Source organism: Rhinopithecus bieti, unplaced genomic scaffold (assembly GCF_001698545.2).
Source record: "Rhinopithecus bieti isolate Rb0 unplaced genomic scaffold, ASM169854v2 scaffold_21531, whole genome shotgun sequence".
Taxonomy (NCBI): Eukaryota; Metazoa; Chordata; class Mammalia; order Primates; family Cercopithecidae; genus Rhinopithecus; species Rhinopithecus bieti.
The window spans coordinates 219653-236422 of NW_016810386.1; the positions used below are offsets into that span (position 1 = coordinate 219653).

At 45.9% G+C, this 16770-nt stretch overlaps 1 protein-coding gene across 4 annotated transcripts in view; it reads right to left on the reverse strand.

Moving 5' to 3' along the window:
• Positions 1-16770, reverse strand: part of DIP2B (DIP2 acetate--CoA ligase B (putative)) — a 266458-nt gene that overhangs the window by 5502 nt on the left and 244186 nt on the right. For all 4 annotated transcript variants that reach the window (XM_017891753.1, XM_017891752.1, XM_017891751.1 and 1 more), the window contains 8 exons: positions 16286-16416; positions 13102-13270; positions 12106-12276; positions 10123-10184; positions 9187-9244; positions 7244-7318; positions 4448-4625; positions 2495-2618 (listed from right to left, as the gene is read on the reverse strand). In XM_017891753.1, coding sequence (XP_017747242.1) covers positions 2495-2618; positions 4448-4625; positions 7244-7318; positions 9187-9244; positions 10123-10184; positions 12106-12276; positions 13102-13270; positions 16286-16416 — 968 coding nt within the window. The remainder of the gene's footprint in view (positions 1-2494; positions 2619-4447; positions 4626-7243; positions 7319-9186; positions 9245-10122; positions 10185-12105; positions 12277-13101; positions 13271-16285; positions 16417-16770) is intronic.

Below are 16770 nucleotides of genomic sequence, written 5' to 3' on the forward strand. Positions count from 1 at the left end.
TATTTTTTAGTAGAGACGGGGTTTCACCGTATTAGCCAGGATGGTCTCGATCTCCTGACCTCATGATCCGCCCGTCTCGGCCTCCCAAAGTGCTGGGATTACAGGCTTGAGCCACCGCGCCCGGCCCCTAAGCAGTATTCTTAAACCCAACAGGAAGACAGTCTGTCTGACTCACATGAGTTATTAGTGCCCCATGTGCAAGTGTCTTCTATTGTGTAAAAGGACCATAAGCCACTTTCCACCGGGTGGAGTTACTGGGTTAGAAGGTAGGGCCTGACTTGATATGCAGGCCTAAACTGCTTTAAAAACAGATTCCAGCTGGGCGCGGTGGCTCACGCCTGTAATCACAGCACTTTGGGAGGCCGAGGTGGGTGGATCATGAGGTCAGGAGTTTGAGACCAGCCTGGCCAATATGGTGAAACCCCATCTCTACTAAAAATACAAAAATTAGCCGGGCATGATGGTGTGCGCCTGTAGTCCCAGCTACCTGGGAGGCTGAGGCAGAAGAATCGCTTGAACCCGGGAGGCAGAGGTTGTAGTGAGCCGGGATCGCACCACTGCACTCCAGCCTGGGTGACAGAGTGAGACTCTGTCTCACAAAAAAACAAACAAACAAAACAAATTCCAATAATTAAAAAAGTACACAATATCGGCCAGGCGCGGTGACTCACGCCTGTAATCCCAGCACTTTGGGAGGCCGAGGTGGGCGGATCACCGGAGGTCAGGAGTTCAAGACCAGCCTGACCAACATGGAGAAACTCCCTCTCTACTAAAAATACAAAATTAGCTGGGCGTGGTGGCACACACCCGTAATCCCAGCTACTAGGGAAGCTGAGGCAGGAGAATCCCTTGAACCTGGGAGGCGGAGGATGCAGTGAGCCAAGATCGCGCCATTGTACTCCAGCCTAGGCAACAAGAGCAAAATTCTGTCTCAAAAAACAAAACAAAACAAACAAACAAAAACCCCACAAAAGTACACAATTACACAATATCTGGTTCTATTAAGAGTCAAATGTCTAAAATGACAAAGTAACCACGGCACCCAGCTTCTCTGGATGCTTTCCAGATGTCTAAAGATGTTCTTGTCTTGGTCAGAATCTTGTTCAGGTCTAGGGAGAGACTCCGATGAAGACAAGAGCATCTTTTTTTTTTTTGAGACAGAGTTTCGCTCTGTTGCCCAGGCTGGAGTGTAGTGGTACAATCTTGGCCCACTGCAACCTCCACCTCCTAGGTTCAAGCAATTCTCCTGCCTCAACCTCCCAAGCAGCTAGGATTACAGGCGCCTGCCACTGCACCCAGCTAATTTTTGTATTTTTAGTAGAGATGGGGTTTTGCCATGTTGGTCAGGCTGGTCTTGAACTCCTGACCTCAGGTGATCCACCCACCTCAGCCTCCCAAAGTGCTGGGATTATAGGCGTGAGCCACCACTTCCGGCCAACAAGAGCATCTTTAGACAAAGAAGTATCTGGAAAGCATGAGCAACCATCGAAAGAACTGTGGCTGTTTAGCATGGGGAAAAGTGGGGACACATTCACTAAAATACGCAGAAAACAAACCAAACAGATTCTGTATTGGTTAAGAACCCAGAATGAAAGCCAGTAGGTAAACACTACAGAGATGTTTTTTTTGTTGTTATTTTTTTGAGACAGTCTCAGTCTGTCACCAGGGCTGGAACGCAGTGGCACAATCTTGGCTCACTGTAGCTTCAACCTCCCAGGCTAAAGTGATCCTCCCACCTCAGCCTCCTGGGTAGCTGGGACTACAGGCATGCCACCACACCTGGCTAATTAAAAAATTTTTTTTGTAGAGATGGGGTTTTACCATGTTGCCCACGATGGTCTTGAATTCCTGGGCTTAAGTGATCCACCCGCCTTGGTCTCCCAAAGTTCTGGGATTACAGATGTGAGCCACTGTGCCCGGCCAAACCACAGTTTTAATTTTACAGATTTTAAGTCAATACATTGTTGGATGATCCTTTATCAGGTAAAATGTAAAATTCCTACAAAGAGCAGGAAACTGGATGAGATAATATCAACTACCCTTTTCATCTGCTTACCACTTAATAGTTTACAAAGCACATTCTCATTTGATGCTTCTGATAATTAGGAAGTAGCAGAGGGAGTGTTTTACAGATGAGAAGAGTCTTTAAGCTGGTTCTTTCCACCATATTACGCTGACTTCCAAGAGATCAATGATCTTTTAGTCCCTTCCCATTATGAGAGTCTATCACTAAAAAAGGGCTCAGTTCCAGCATTCCACAGAAGGTATCACAGTATTCCCTAGGGGCCTCATGGCCTCATCTGGCTCCTGTGGATAGGCCTTGTTGGCCACAGCAGATTGCACACCCAAGACAAGAATCAGTCTATCTCCTTACTCCTCCTGTGGAGCTCTATGTTTCAAGGTAGGTATGTGGTCCCAATGACCAATTAATTAGATGAGTTGAGATTATGACTAAAGCTGAAGTGGGAAGCACAGTGTATGCTGGGGGAGTTACCATTCAGCAATGCTTCTGTGGATCCGGGACACCGAGGTCTCAATATCAATCGGGTGGTATCGTAATCCTCTCAGCTCCAGTGTTTCATCCAGTGCTCCCACCACATACAATGCATCATGACGCTCTGACAGAAAGAAAAAGAGAGAAATGTGGCTCGGACATATACTGAGTGTAACATAACACTGGAGTCCAGAGCACAGGGGTCAGACTGCCTGTCACCTGGCTCTGCCTCTACCAGCTGTGCAACTCTGGGCAAATTCCTTAAGGCTCTGAATCCTACTGCCCCTCTGTGAGATGGGAATAATAATCAATGGCTGCTGTGAGGATTTGTGAGTCAATTCATGCACAGTAGTTAATATGGTATGTGGTATATTGTAAATGATACCAGAAATTAGCTATTATTATTATTACTACATGTTAGGAACTGTGTTATGTGCTGGGGAGACAAAGCTGACAACACCCAATTCCTGCGCTGAAGATCCTTACAGTTGAGGCAGGGGAAAAGATACACAAAGAGGCATTCCGTTGTAATGTAGCAAGCCCAGCGACAGGAGTGTGCATGAGTTTCGGAGGGGCAGAGGACATCACTGAGTCCAGCTCAAAGGGTCAAGGAAGGCTCCTGGAAAAGCTGAGGGCAGAGCTGAGCTTTTAAGGACAAACAGGACTCAGCCAGAGGGGAGGGGAGGAGGAAAGAGAGGAGTTGAGAGGGAGAGGAGATGAACGAGTGTCATTCTTTCTAGGTAGCTTCATGGAATACAGATATAAAGATGAGGGTTGTAGAACATAGGGGAAACTAGTCCTCGTTTCTAACAGGCTTGTAATCCAGTTAGGATACAGAAGGAAGATGACTTTGCAGTAATTTCTGGAAAAAGGCAGATTTCTGAAAAATTCAGCAAAACAAAGTGATTTAAGCTGTTGGAGTGAAAAGGATCAGGAGGTCCAGCAGAGGCTCCCATCACCTGGTGAGCTCATGAAGACTGATGACAAAAACAGAAACACAGCAGTGAATGACTAATGGGTGCTTCCTGTGTGCCAGGCACCGTTTTTGGCATCTAAATGCATCACGTCCTTTAATCTCACATCATTTCCATGAGGCAAGAAACATAGTCATCCCCATTTTCTAAGTAGGAAACAGAGGCTAAGTGATTGCTCAAGGTCACCCAGCAAACGCAGAGGTGGGCTCAAAACCAGGGCACCAGGCAGGGATGCCACCCTCTGCTCCACTGGGTTGCCCCTGCCTCTCCATGAAATCTGGGGAACTATGGACACTGGTCAGTATGGAACTATGGAGAATTTAGGCCTTTAAAATCCAGCAGGTTATATATATATCACTTCTTCAAGTGCAGGATATAGTCAGTGTTGGGTATTTTTAAATGGCTGTGAGTGCCAGTCTGGAAGAAAGGGTGACGGCAGGCAGCAGTGAAGCCGTGACAATCAACTGGGCAGAGGGTGACGGGAGGGAATCCTTATACCGGAGGCTTGGCCAGGAAGCAGGCTGTGTCCAATGCAAGACACCGAGGCACTGCGATACCTCAGCAAGATGGCTCCTTGGAACTGACGCCCTTCTCAGGGAATAGGGCCGTTCCTCCTGCTTCCCAAGTGGTGTGCAGGGTAGAAGAGATACAAGATGTAATGCTTGTCCTGGGTGGGGAATCAGCCCCGCAGGGACTGAAAGTCTGTGTTTAGCTAGGGACGCTCACTCGCCATCAGGCACATCTCTCTGACTCATAGCTCGGGATGCTCCTGGGCTCGCCCCAAGCGCTCACCTCTTAGACACTCTTCGTGGGGCAAAGCATGACTCCAAACGAAGAGAGAGTCACTTATGGGTTTAAGAGTCACAGAAGGGAGTAACTAGATACACACACTCCACAATCCAAGGGAGGCTGAAGGAGGTCAGCTAGTGCTACAGAAACACAAAGCAGGGTCAGTGGGGAGGAGTCGTTGCACAAGTACCTCCAGTGGCCGCTGTGAGCTCGGTCCGGCGGACAAAACCAAGGTATCCTGTCCGAGCCCAGAGTGTCTGAGCCGCATCTCCAAAGCTGAGGCGAGTGTTGAAATGATCAGCTTGAAGAGTCTCACTATCGTAGATGGTGTAGTAGCCGCTGGCTGTATGGGGACTGTTCACCCAAATCTACAAGAAAAGTGCTTTGGTCACAACTCACTGGGGACACACAACCGTATTAATTCTCTTGGATCAGGTTATTTGATTTTTTAAATCTCATTTTTATATTAACAACAACACAACTGCATCAATAAAGGCAGCTGACATTTACCAGGTGCTCATCATGTACCTAACCTCCATCCATCCAGATATATACGACATGACAACACAGTTCACACAAGGTTGTTCCCATTTTACGGATGAAAAAACAAGGAGTTAACGAGTTCACCTAACATGCAGAAATGAGGAGACTGGCACCCATGCTCTTGTGGCTCCTGAGGCTGTGCTCTCACCCACAAGGCTACCCTGCCTCCCTGGCTCACCCTCCTCCAGAGTCCCACGAACACATCAGGGATCATTTCTGTGCTTCTGGGGTAACTGTGGAAGCCCACAGGGAAACACCAGGGGGTGTCTGAGTTTATAATATAAACAGCAATAGCTAACAATAATGTTACTGAGAATCATTATGTGACAAACACTGTTCCATGTACATTACAGATACAGGCGTTAATACATTTAATTGTATAATGATTCTACTCAGGAGGTGAGGTAGGTGCTACTATTAACATTTAAAACTTTTTAAAATAGGCTGGGCGTGGTGGCTCACGCTTGTAAACCCAGCACTTTGGGAGGCCAAGGTGGGTGGATCACTTGAGGTCAGGAGTTCAAGACCAGCCTGGCCAACATGGTGAAACCCCATCTCTACTAAAAATACAAAATTAGCCAGGCATGGTGGTGTACGCCTGTAATCCCAGCTACACAGGAGGCTGAGGCAGGAGAATTACTTGAACCAGGGAGACGGAGGTTGCAGGGAGCCAAGATGGCACCACTGCATTACAGCCTGGGTGACAGAGCAATACCCTGTCTCAGAAAAAAAAAAAATTTTTTTTTTTTTTTTTGAGACGGAGTCTCGGCTGCTGTCGCCCAGAGCTGGAGTGCAGTGCAATGATCTCGGGGCTCACCCCTGCAAGCTCCCGCCTCCCGGTTTAAGCGCCATTCTCCTGCCAGCCTCCCGAGTAGCGCTGGAAAGCTACAGGGCCCGCCACCGCCTCGCCTGGCTAGTTTTTTTTTTTTTGGTATTTTTTAGTAAGAGATGGGGTTTCAACCGTGTTAGCCAGGATGGTCTCGATCTTCTGACCTCATGATCCGCCCGTCTCAGCCCCACAAAGTGCTGGGATTACAGGCTTGAGCCACCAGGCCCGGCCAAAAAAATTTTTTTGAAGTAGAGACAGGGTCTTTGCTATGCTGCCCAGCTGGCCTCAAACTCCTGGCCTCAAAGTAGAGTGGCCTCAAACTTCTGCTTTAGCCTCCCAAAGTGTTGGGATTACAGGCATGAGCCACTGCACGCTGGACGGTGCTATTATTATTACTATTATTATTATTTTTGAGAGTCTTGCTCTGTTGCCAGGCTGGAGTGCAGTGGTGCAGTCTCGACTCACTGCAACCTCCGCTTCCCAGGTTCAAGCCTCAGCCTCCTGAGTAGCTGGGACTATGGGCACACGCCACCACACCCAGCTAATTTTTGTATTTTTAGTAGAGACTGGGTTTCCTCATGTTGGCCAGGATGGTCTTGATTTCTTGACCTCGTGGTCTGCCCGCCTCGGCCTCCCAAAGTGCTGGGATCACAGGCGTGAGCCACTGTGCCTGGCCACCAGTGCTATTATTATTTATGGATGAGGAAACTGAGGCCCCGAGAGATTAACTTGTCCAATACTGAGAAGCTTGTAAGTGGCAGAGCCCAGGTCATCTGGCTCCTGCACTTACAGTACTCCTCTCATTCAGCTACGTAATGAAATATCAGCATCCTTCAAAGATTTGGGGAGGCTGGGCATGGGGGCTCATGCCTGTAATCCTAGTATTTTGGGAGACTGAGGTGGGCGGATCACCTGAGCTCATGAGTTCAAAACCAGCCTGGACAACATAGTAAAACCCTATCTACTAAAAATACAAAAAGTTAGCCAGACATGGTGGCACGTGCCTGCAGTCCCAGCTACTTGGAAGGATGAGGCACAAGAATCACTCCTCCCAGGAGGCGGAGGTTGGCAGTGAGCCCAGCCTGGGCGACAGAGTGAGACTCTGTCTCAAAAAAACAAAACAAAGATTTGGGGAAGAAAATTAACTATTTTATATAGTTAATTTTATATACTTATATATAAGTAATATCTATTTATATGTAAATATTTTTTGTTAAAGGGCTGGGCCTATATTTTTTTTTAATGCAAACATGGATACATTTTAGAATACAATATAACATCTGACTGACCTTAAAAATTTGTAAATATGTGACTCCTTTCAGTTTCATACCTTAATAGATGGGAACATGTAGGATTTGCTCACTTTCCTTTCTAGCTAAGGGCATGTCAGTGGACAAATCTGGCACTATTTCCAGTTTGGGTGCCTAAATCTTCCCTGGATCCCAGTTTCAATCTCCCTCTTCTGTCAGTTTCAGTCTCATGCCTTACAGAAAAAAATTAACTCCATTCACAACAGGGGAAAGCTAAAGCCACAGTTTTACTGATTTCTAAAATGTGAACCCTAGAGATTTTTACTGCTGACTTTTCAGAGTAAAAATGAAAATTATTACAAACCTCTCCAAGGTGAGAGTCTCCAACCGGCCCTTTGGTCTCAGGATTAACAATAACCACTTTCACTCCAGGTAAAATCTAAGAATCAAAGGGAAAATACAAAGATTGGGTTCAGTGAAATCTAATGACCTCCAGGAAACACACAGTTAGGACCTGCCGGAGAGGTGGGCGAGGCACACAGGGTGGGAGCCAGCTGCAACGGTATCACAGCAGCTACCCTGAGGGGACCATGGCAGAGACCTTGTGTTTTGCTCTCACTGAACCTTCCTAGTTCACTGAAGACCAAAGGTCTAATAAAACTCAGCCTCAAAAATAAAATGGGAGCCAGTTTGCCATCTCTTCAAAGGGATGAGAAACTGCAGATCGGGACCTTCACAGTGGAATTTGTAGAATAACCTTTCCTTTCTCATGCTCTTTCTCATTCACTGGAATGATGGCAGTGAAACCCTTTAAAACAGAAAAGGCAGCAGGCAGGGACAGCCTGAGTGACTCTACTCCAGACTCCAGCTGGTGCTAGAGTTGGAGGAACGTGAAGAGTGAGAGAGGGCAGCAGCAGCTTTGCAGGACAGAAGGCTATCCATGACCCCAGGATCTTCCTCAGGAAGGAAAAGGAAGACACATATACTGGCTGAGGGAATGGCTCAGCCATTCTAACAAAAGAAGGGCCTCTCTGGTTACCCATATTCTGCTCCCTTCGAACTCCCTTTTTATCTTGGGTTTCTAAAGTATGAGGTTACTCAAGAAGCCCTCAATCATTATCTGGGTGCAAACATCTAAAACCTCAAGGAAGAGACGAGACAGTTCCCTTAGTCCAGGGCGGGCACAGGCTAATGCTCATGAGGCGTGCTTGGCTGCTGAGGCGAGTGAAGACGTGACAAGGCAGTGACAAAATCAGCCAAAACCCCACCCCGGCAGATGCAAACGGAGGGTGAGACTGGAGTAAGCGCCCCATGGGGAGATACACCACCAAGTAGGTTTGGCAGGGATTCTTTTTTCCCCGTCACGATTTTTTCTCTGCCCTTCAGAATTACTAGACAGGATTCTGAGGTATCATCATTATCTCGTCAAAGGGCAGAGAAATTCCCACTTGTCTTGACAATGCATGTGGGTTTCCTATCATTCTTAGTAAACTGCTTCTCACTAAATCTCTTTTGACGTTTTATAGCCTCATTCTAATCTAAGAAATCTTACTCCCACAGATGTTAACTCTCTCAAATATCTTTAATCTTATCCTCATTTTTATTTTCAACTTTAAATGCATGTGTGTCTTCCCTGACTTTAAACCACACTCCCATGTCGGCCTCTCCTAGCTTTCTCCTTGTGACATTTGTAAGACAGAACCAGGACGGGCACAGTGGCTCATGCCTGTAATCCCAGCACTTCGGGAGGCTGAGGCAGGTGATCACCTGAGGTCAGGAGTTCAAGACCAGCCTGGCCAACATGGTGAAACCCCTTCTTTACTAAAAACACAAAATTAGCTGGACCTGGGGCAGGTGCCTGTAATCCCAGCTACTTGGAGGCTGAGGCAAGTTCTCCTTGAACCTGGGAGGCAGAGGTTGCAGTGAGCTGAGATCGCGCCCACTGCACTCTAGCCTGGGTGGCAGAGTGAGACTCCATCTCCAAAAAAAAAAAAAAAAAACATAGAACCAGCTCTTCTATCCACCTTTCATACAATATAATGAGCACTGCATTTTGCTGGTCTGTCAACACGAATAACATATCAGTTGGACTTTTAAAAATCGATGGAAATTAAGAGAGTTCAAATTTACTATCCTTCTTATCTATGTACCCATATGAATTTGAAAGTATTAGCTAAGCTGAAATTATCTCCAGATTTCAATTAAAGCTTGCCCTGGACACTAATATATCATATGGCTTCTGGTTTCTTTAAACTGAACCACTTCTCCACACAGCCCACCTTCCCCATGGTCAACAGAACAAATTACCTTTCCAGACTCCGAGAGAAGCAAACTCTGAGGGGCGCCACGTTCCACAAGACGAACTCTGCAGAAGAACGGTATTTACTGTATATAGGGCTTTTAAGAAGAGAGGTCGCCATGTTCCTGCAGCTCAGTGCTGCCTTCCCACGACCTTTAACTTGTCTGTCTTCCTCACACTACAGCAGGGTTTCTCAAACTCAGCACTACTAACATTTTGGTCAGATAATTTTTTGTTGAAAGGGGCTATTCTGTGCATTGTAGAGTGTTTAGCAACACCTCTGGCCTCTGCCCACTAGATGTCAGTAGCAAGCCCCCTTTTATGACAACCCAAAATGTTTCCAGACATTGTCAAATCTCCAGTGGGGTGGCAAAATCTTCCCAGGTTTCAAACTGCTGCATGAGAGAGATGCTTTACCTCTGCGGGCTAGGTCAGTGCAGTGGGGCACTCCAGATAACACACCCAGGGGAGTGGGGCTTGGGAAGAGAGGTCTTGGGGCCCTGGGCCAGTGCTCACCTTGGGACACAGCTATAATTCCCTTCTGGGCTAAGGAGGCAGGCTTTTACCCATGAGGCTCAGATAAGGTATTGTTTCAAAAACCCTACTCTGACTCATTTATCTTATCTGTCCTATTATTTTTAAACTCTTAGAGGAAAGAGACTATCCATTTTAGTTTAATTTATATCAAATGTCACAAAATACTTTTATATGGGCAATAACTATTATACGTTAATATTAAAGAACAGTGGAGCAACTGAGAGAATTAAAGCCTTCTTATAAATGTAAATCTTATGTATTAATGATAAAAACAAATCCCTTCCCTCTTCCCATTCCCCTCCTGGAAGATATGAACAAAAGGAATGAGGGAAAATGCTGGCTCTGAGGTTCCGAATTTGTTACGGTTAGGAACCAGCAGGAAAGGAGCATTCATCGATCTGTTGTACCTGTCATGTCTTAGTGATTTCAGATCCACATACACAGTAGTCGGATCAGGCCCTGAGGTTCCCTAAAGAAAGACAAATCAATGCATTGTTTAGAATTTCAATAAACTGTATGTCACATTTTCAAACGAAAACAATTTAGCCATATACATGAAAATCCACACTCTTTTGCCTCTCTTCCCTTGGAGAGTGGCCTCCTAGGCCCACTGCTCTCACTCTTATCATGGGGACTGTGGCAGCACTGAAATGTTTCCATGCTGAGGAGGGCTTTCATCCCTGGATTCAAAGCAGAGGTGAGACAGGTCGGCAATCCAGGGACTTGCAAAACCAATACTGGCCACAGTGACAGCAAGAGGGCTATTATGATGGGGCTCAAGGTGAAACCATCAAGACCCTTCTGAAAGAAGAAGGTCACAGAAGACCTGAAATAATCCACGCATGTGTGCTATCTTCTTTCACTCACTTTTGTCCGTGCCTATATTTGCCTTATCAAAGAGACAGGGTCTCAATCTGCCACCCAGGCTGCTGGAGTGCAGCAGTACAATCACAGCTCACTGCAGCCTCAACTTCCCGGGCTCAAGCAATCCCCCTGCCTCAGACTTCCAGGTAGCTGGGACTAGAGGCATGCACCACCAAGCCCAGCTATTTTTTTTTGCGGGTGGGTGGTGGGGGTAGGGGAGAGATGAGGTCTCAACTATGTTGCCCAGGCTGGTCTCAAACCTAAGGGCTCAAGCAATCCTCCTGCCTTGGCCTCACAAAGTACTGGGATTACAGGCATGAACACACTTGGCCCTATATTTGCTTTATTAGCTATTAATACATAAAATTAAGTCTCAGTTCTAGTCCCTTTTCTGTTATTTACCTGTCAAGAATAACATGACAAAGTTGCCATCTGGATGGAGAAGAGAATACAAGGTTATTGTTTGAAAAAAATAAAAATAAAGAGGCCGGGTGCGGTGGCTCAAGCCTGTAATCCCAGCACTTTGGGAGGCCGAGACGGGCGGATCACGAGGTCAGGAGATCGAGACCATCCTGGCTAACACGGTGAAACCCCGTCTCTACTAAAAAATACAAAAAAATAGCCGGGCGAGGTGGCGGGCGCCTGTAGTCCCAGCTACTTGGGAGGCTGAGGCAGGAGAATGGCGTAAACCCGGAGGCGGAATTTGCAGTGAGCTGAGATCCGGCCACTGCACTCCAGCCTGGGCGACAGAGCGAGACTCTGTCTCAAAAAAAAAAAAAAAAAAAAAAAAAAAAAAGGAAAAGAAGGAAACAGAAAGAAAAAAATGGTATAGAATATAGAAACAGAAAAACAGAAGGTCAGACCGGGCACGGTGGCTCACGTCCGTAATCCCAGCACTTTGGGAGGCTGAGGTGGCTGGATCACTTGAGGTCAGGAGTTTGAGACCAGCCTGGCCAACAGGGTGAAACCCTGTCTCTACTAAAAATACAAAAAATAGCCAGGCGTGGTGGTGCACGCCTGTAACCCCAGCTACTCGGGAGGCTGAGGTGAGAGAACCGCTTGAACCCAGGAGGCGAAGGTTGCAGTGAACTGAGATTGCGCCACTGCACTCCAGCTGGGTGACAGAGCAAGGCTCCATCTCAAATAAAAAAAAAAAGAAAAGGAAAACAGGTCAGATACAAGTGAAATCCAAATAGGACTCAAATCTTTGTAACTCATCATCATGACCACACGACAGTGACTCAAATAAACACGAACACTGCACTCGCTGCTAGCACTGTTCCAAGAGCTCTGAGCTGGTAGCTCAGTGATTGTGCAGAGCTTCCTGGGGAAGCACAGTACTGCTACCTTCACTTTACAGGTGAGCAAAATGAGACACAAAGAAATCGAGATTAAAAAGCCCAAAGTTCTAAAACAAGTAAGCGTGGCGAGGCTCAAGCCCAGGCAGCCTGGCTCCAAAGCCCATGCTCTGGGATACTCCACATTCCTCTCCTGTTTTTGAGCAGACAAGATTTCATGAGGGTCACCTGTAAACATATTGCTACATTGACTCTTGATCCAAAAGTGGTGCTGACAGCCCGCGGGGACAGCCCGATGTCTTTGAAGAGCTTGGAGAAGGACTGCTGGAGTGCAACGCGGGGCCGCTCCTCCGCCACCACCACACAGGTCCGGACACAGGAGAGGTTGATCCCTCTGGTCTGCAAGACACCATTATATGGGAGTCAAGTCAGTAGGATCATAAAATAACTGAACAGGTAAGGCCACTGTTCTAGCTCCTTGGTCAGGAAAAGCCAAGCAATTGTGTATTCTCACCTCAGGCATACACAGAAAAGCAGCTTTCAGAAAAGAAGAAACGGCCAAGGCATCCCATTAAAATCACTGTCTGCTGGTAAATTCACTCATTCTCTAGTTCTTTCCTCTTTCTTCTAAAAATCTAAGGCTCTTCAGCAGTACTTTTTTATCCCTCCTCATTTCTGTACCTTAGATGTCCCCATATTTGATGGGACTGAGAGAAAAATTAATCTAGAACTCTGGCGATCTAATCTCTTGTCTCTATGCATTCCAAAGATCATATTTTTCTATCAAAGAAAATTCAGTATTTTCTGACTTTCTCATATGCCAGTCAGACAGATCATCATTCGACACACACATGAATGAATCAGTTACCCTTATCTTTGGGGATATTCTGAATTCTTAATATTTTGAGGTTTCAAATTCTATTAGGAAAAGTATTGGAAGCCACAGTTCCCTTTTATGTTTACATAGTCTTTCCAGTTAGCCTCCCAACCAGTTCCCCCTTCTTGTCCACAAAGTAAGAATCATATTAAACTGTGAAAGAGTGCACTAAATTAGGAAGGTGGAAGAGATAAACTTGCCAAGGTTTACAATACACCCTTTTTAAACTGAGTGACTTGAAAAAGGCAAGCAAACATGTCTATTAGGCCCTGCTCTGGCCCTGTTACGTCTTGGCTCGTTTCTTCAAAACCTTTTGGGACTGGCCACCTGCTGGAGCTGCTTCTTACCTTTAGCACTTCCACTTGGTTGCCAAGTCCTTTGGTGCAGAGCTCCATCACTGAATAGGAGCAGAAAGTGTCCCTTATTTTGTACTGGTTGACCGTGGCGAGCCAGAGGAAAAGGTTGTTCTCTAACTCCATAGGAGGAATTAAGACAGACTGGTGGCCTGAATAGACGCTGCAGTGAAATAGACAACAGCTGGAATCATCAGTTCATCCTTGACACCTGATACTTCAGAACCCCACCAATTCCACAGATATTTACCGAGTGTAAAGGACAGTATAGGGACATATGAGATGTAAAGCTCTAAGAATCAGTCTTGTTCCTATACAACTCGCAAGCGGAGCAACTATGAAATAAAGCAGACTGTGGTAGGTTGCTTCAGTCTACATAACATTCTTACAACTGCCCTCAAGCTAATTAATATGGTCAAGATGATACTAAATATTCTGGAAAGGTAATTCCTAATAACTAATCTTTAAAACCCCGATGGAGTAGCATTTTTTCCTCTTTTTCTTCAGAAACCTTACGTGTGGACTGGATTTTATTCCTATGGTTTCTTTTAAAGATGTTAATAACCATTTTATTGATGCTCTGAATATGAGATGTGAATCAAGAACATTGAGATCACAGAATAAACAGCAATTCATTCAAGCTCGATAAACCAGAGTGGGGGAGTGGTAGTGCTTCACTGAGCTGGTGACACTTGAGCTGGAGCTTGAAGAATGAATGTGAATTTGACAGTGGCCAGAAGAAGTGGGGACAGTAGTGAGGGTGTTCTAGGCAGAGGAACAACATATACAAAGGCTGATAAGTACAGCATATTTGAAGCCATCAAAAATATTATTAGTATTCAAGTGGCCAGGCACAGTGGCTTATGCCTATAATCCCAGTACTCTGGGAGGCCATGATGGGAGGATCGCTGGAGCCCAGAAGTTGAAGACCAGCCTGGGTAATAAAGCAAAACTCATGCCTCTACAAAACAGTTTTTTTAACAATTAGCCAGGCGTGGTGGCACACAACTATAGTCCCAGCTACTTGGGAGGCTGAGGTGGGAGGATCACTTGAGCCCGAGAGGCTGCAGTGAGCTGTGACTGTGCCACTGCACTTCAGACTGGGCGACAGATTGAGACCCTGTCTCCTAAAAAAAAAAAAAAAAAGAGAGAGTATTCAACTGAAATCCTAGCACACAGGGTGCACGGAGGAGTAAGGCCAGAAGGGCTAAGGCCAAACTGTGACAGGGCTTAACCATTATATGAAGGAGTTTAGACTTCACCTAGCAGGCAGTCATTGCAACTTTAAGTTGGGGCAACACTGACAATATGGACATATGGAGTAGGGATTGGTGATACGAGCCACTGAAAGTTGAGAGACAGGAGAGGCTGCAATAGTTCAGGTGAGAGGTGATACAGGCTTGAACCCAACAGTGTAGCCCAGGATGAAAAAGAAGGAATGAGGCTGGGCGTGGTGGCTCACTTTGGGAGGTCAAGGTAGGTGGACTGCCTGAGTCCAGGAGTTCGAGACCAGCCTGGGCAACATGGCAAAATGCTGTCTCTACTAAAAAATGGTGTGCACCTGTACTCCCAGCTACTCAGGAGGCTGAGGTGGAAGGATCGCTTGAGCTTGGGAGGTGGAGGTTGCAGTGAGCTGAGACTGCACCACTGCACTCCAGCCTGGGCAACAGAGCAAGACACTGACTCAAAAAAAAAAACAAAACAAAACAGTGGCTGTTTTGACCACACGACAGTGTGGTCAAACAAAATAAAACAAAACAAAAATAAAACAAAACAAAAAACAGAAAAAAAAAAAAGAAAGAAAAAGAAAGAAAGAGAAAAAAGGACAGAAAGGAAATATGGATCCTCATATCCATATTCAGTCCATCAATAGGAAGAACTATCAACACAATAGTTTTTTTTTTTTTTTAGAAAAAAAAAAAGGAAGGAACAGGGTTCCTATCATGTCTCTTCTATAGCCACAAAGCTTAAACTCTTGGCTCATACAAAATGGCAGTGATTTTATGCCTAAACCTGTTTACAGATCAGAATCACTAGAAGCTCAGGAATCCTATATTTCAAAATACTGGTGGTGTGGTCACCACCTCTGGAGATGAAGATTAATAAGTCTTGGGGAGTCCCATTAATTTTTGTTAAAAGACCCCCAGGGGATTCTCTTTTTATATTTTTTTTTTTTATTTTTTTGAGGCGGAGTCTCGCTCTGTCGCCCGGACTGGAGTGCAGTGGCCAGATCTCAGCTCACTGCAAGCTCTGCCTCCCGGGTTTATGCCATTCTCCTGCCTCAGCCTCCCGAGTAGCTGGGACTACAGGCGCCCGCCACCTCGCCCAGCTAGTTTTTGTATTTTTAGTAGAGACGGGGTTTCACTGTGTTAGCCAGGATGGTCTCGATCTCCTGACCTCGTGATCCACCCGTCTCGGCCTCCCAAAGTGCTGGGATTACAGGCTTGAGCCACCGCGCCCGGCCACCCCCAGGTGATTCTTATATACATATAGGTGTAGAACAACCAAGCCAAAGGACATACATTTGATTAGACACAAGACATGAAGATAAAGAATCTGAAGATAAGACCCATGTTTCTAGTGTGGGCCCCTACATGGATGACCCTACCCTAACAAAGAAAGAACAGGAGGAGAACGTTGAGCTGCAGGCATCTATGAAGCATTCATGATGTACACCAAGGAGATGAAAATGCAGGTCTGAGATGAGGTTCTCTGGGGGAGTGGTGAGAGGAGCTGGGATCTGTATTCTGCAAGGAGCAACTTGGCCAGGGCAAATGTGCTACTTTCCATCCACATGCTGTCATCCCATCCCACTGTGCTCCTTCCTGCCAAGCCTAGGGGGTACATGCTGGCTGTCAAAGCATGACATATTTCACCTGAGAATCATCGTTCTACTTGGCTTTGCTTCTAAAGCAAAGCTTACATGGTGGAGAAGAGAGCAAGTAACAGGATCACTGCCATTTTGTACGAAGAATAAAATTAACAGAAAATAACAAAGGGAATACAGACAAAACTGTTTGTAAACAAACTTCACAGACACAGTAGATCCATAAATTCTGAAAACACTAGCATTTTACTGAAACTTTACCAAATTAAGGGAGCAAAGGAAAGGATGAGATGGTCATGGCCATAAAGTATACCCCCACACATTCTGTCTCCTTGGCTTTTCCATCCCTACCTGCAGAGACACCAGAGCGCGAAGCCAAGTCCACAGTAAGGGTCAAGGCAGATGGCGATCTGCCGAGAAGAGTACAACTCGCACTGGAGCTTGATGGCTCGACACAGAGCGTTCACTGCAGAGTGGGACATCTGCAAAGTATGGAAAATGGAACAGGCTGGAACTGTCTTCCCACAGGCAGCAGAACAGCTCTGACGACAGCTTTGAGGAGTTTCAATTCCCTAAACTCCTCAAAACAATGTATAATTTTTAGTGCTTCAAAGCCTAACCTAAGTCTCCATTAAGGGAACATATTTCTGTTCATTAGTTAATAATAATTTCTTTTTTTTTTAAAGATGGAGTTTCGCTCCTGTTGTCCAGGTTGTGGTGCAATGGCACGATCTCAGCTCACCGCAACCTCAGCCTCCCAAGTAGCTGGGATTACAGACATGCACCACCATGCCCAGCTAATTTTCTATTTTTAGTAGAGAAGAGGTTTTCCATGT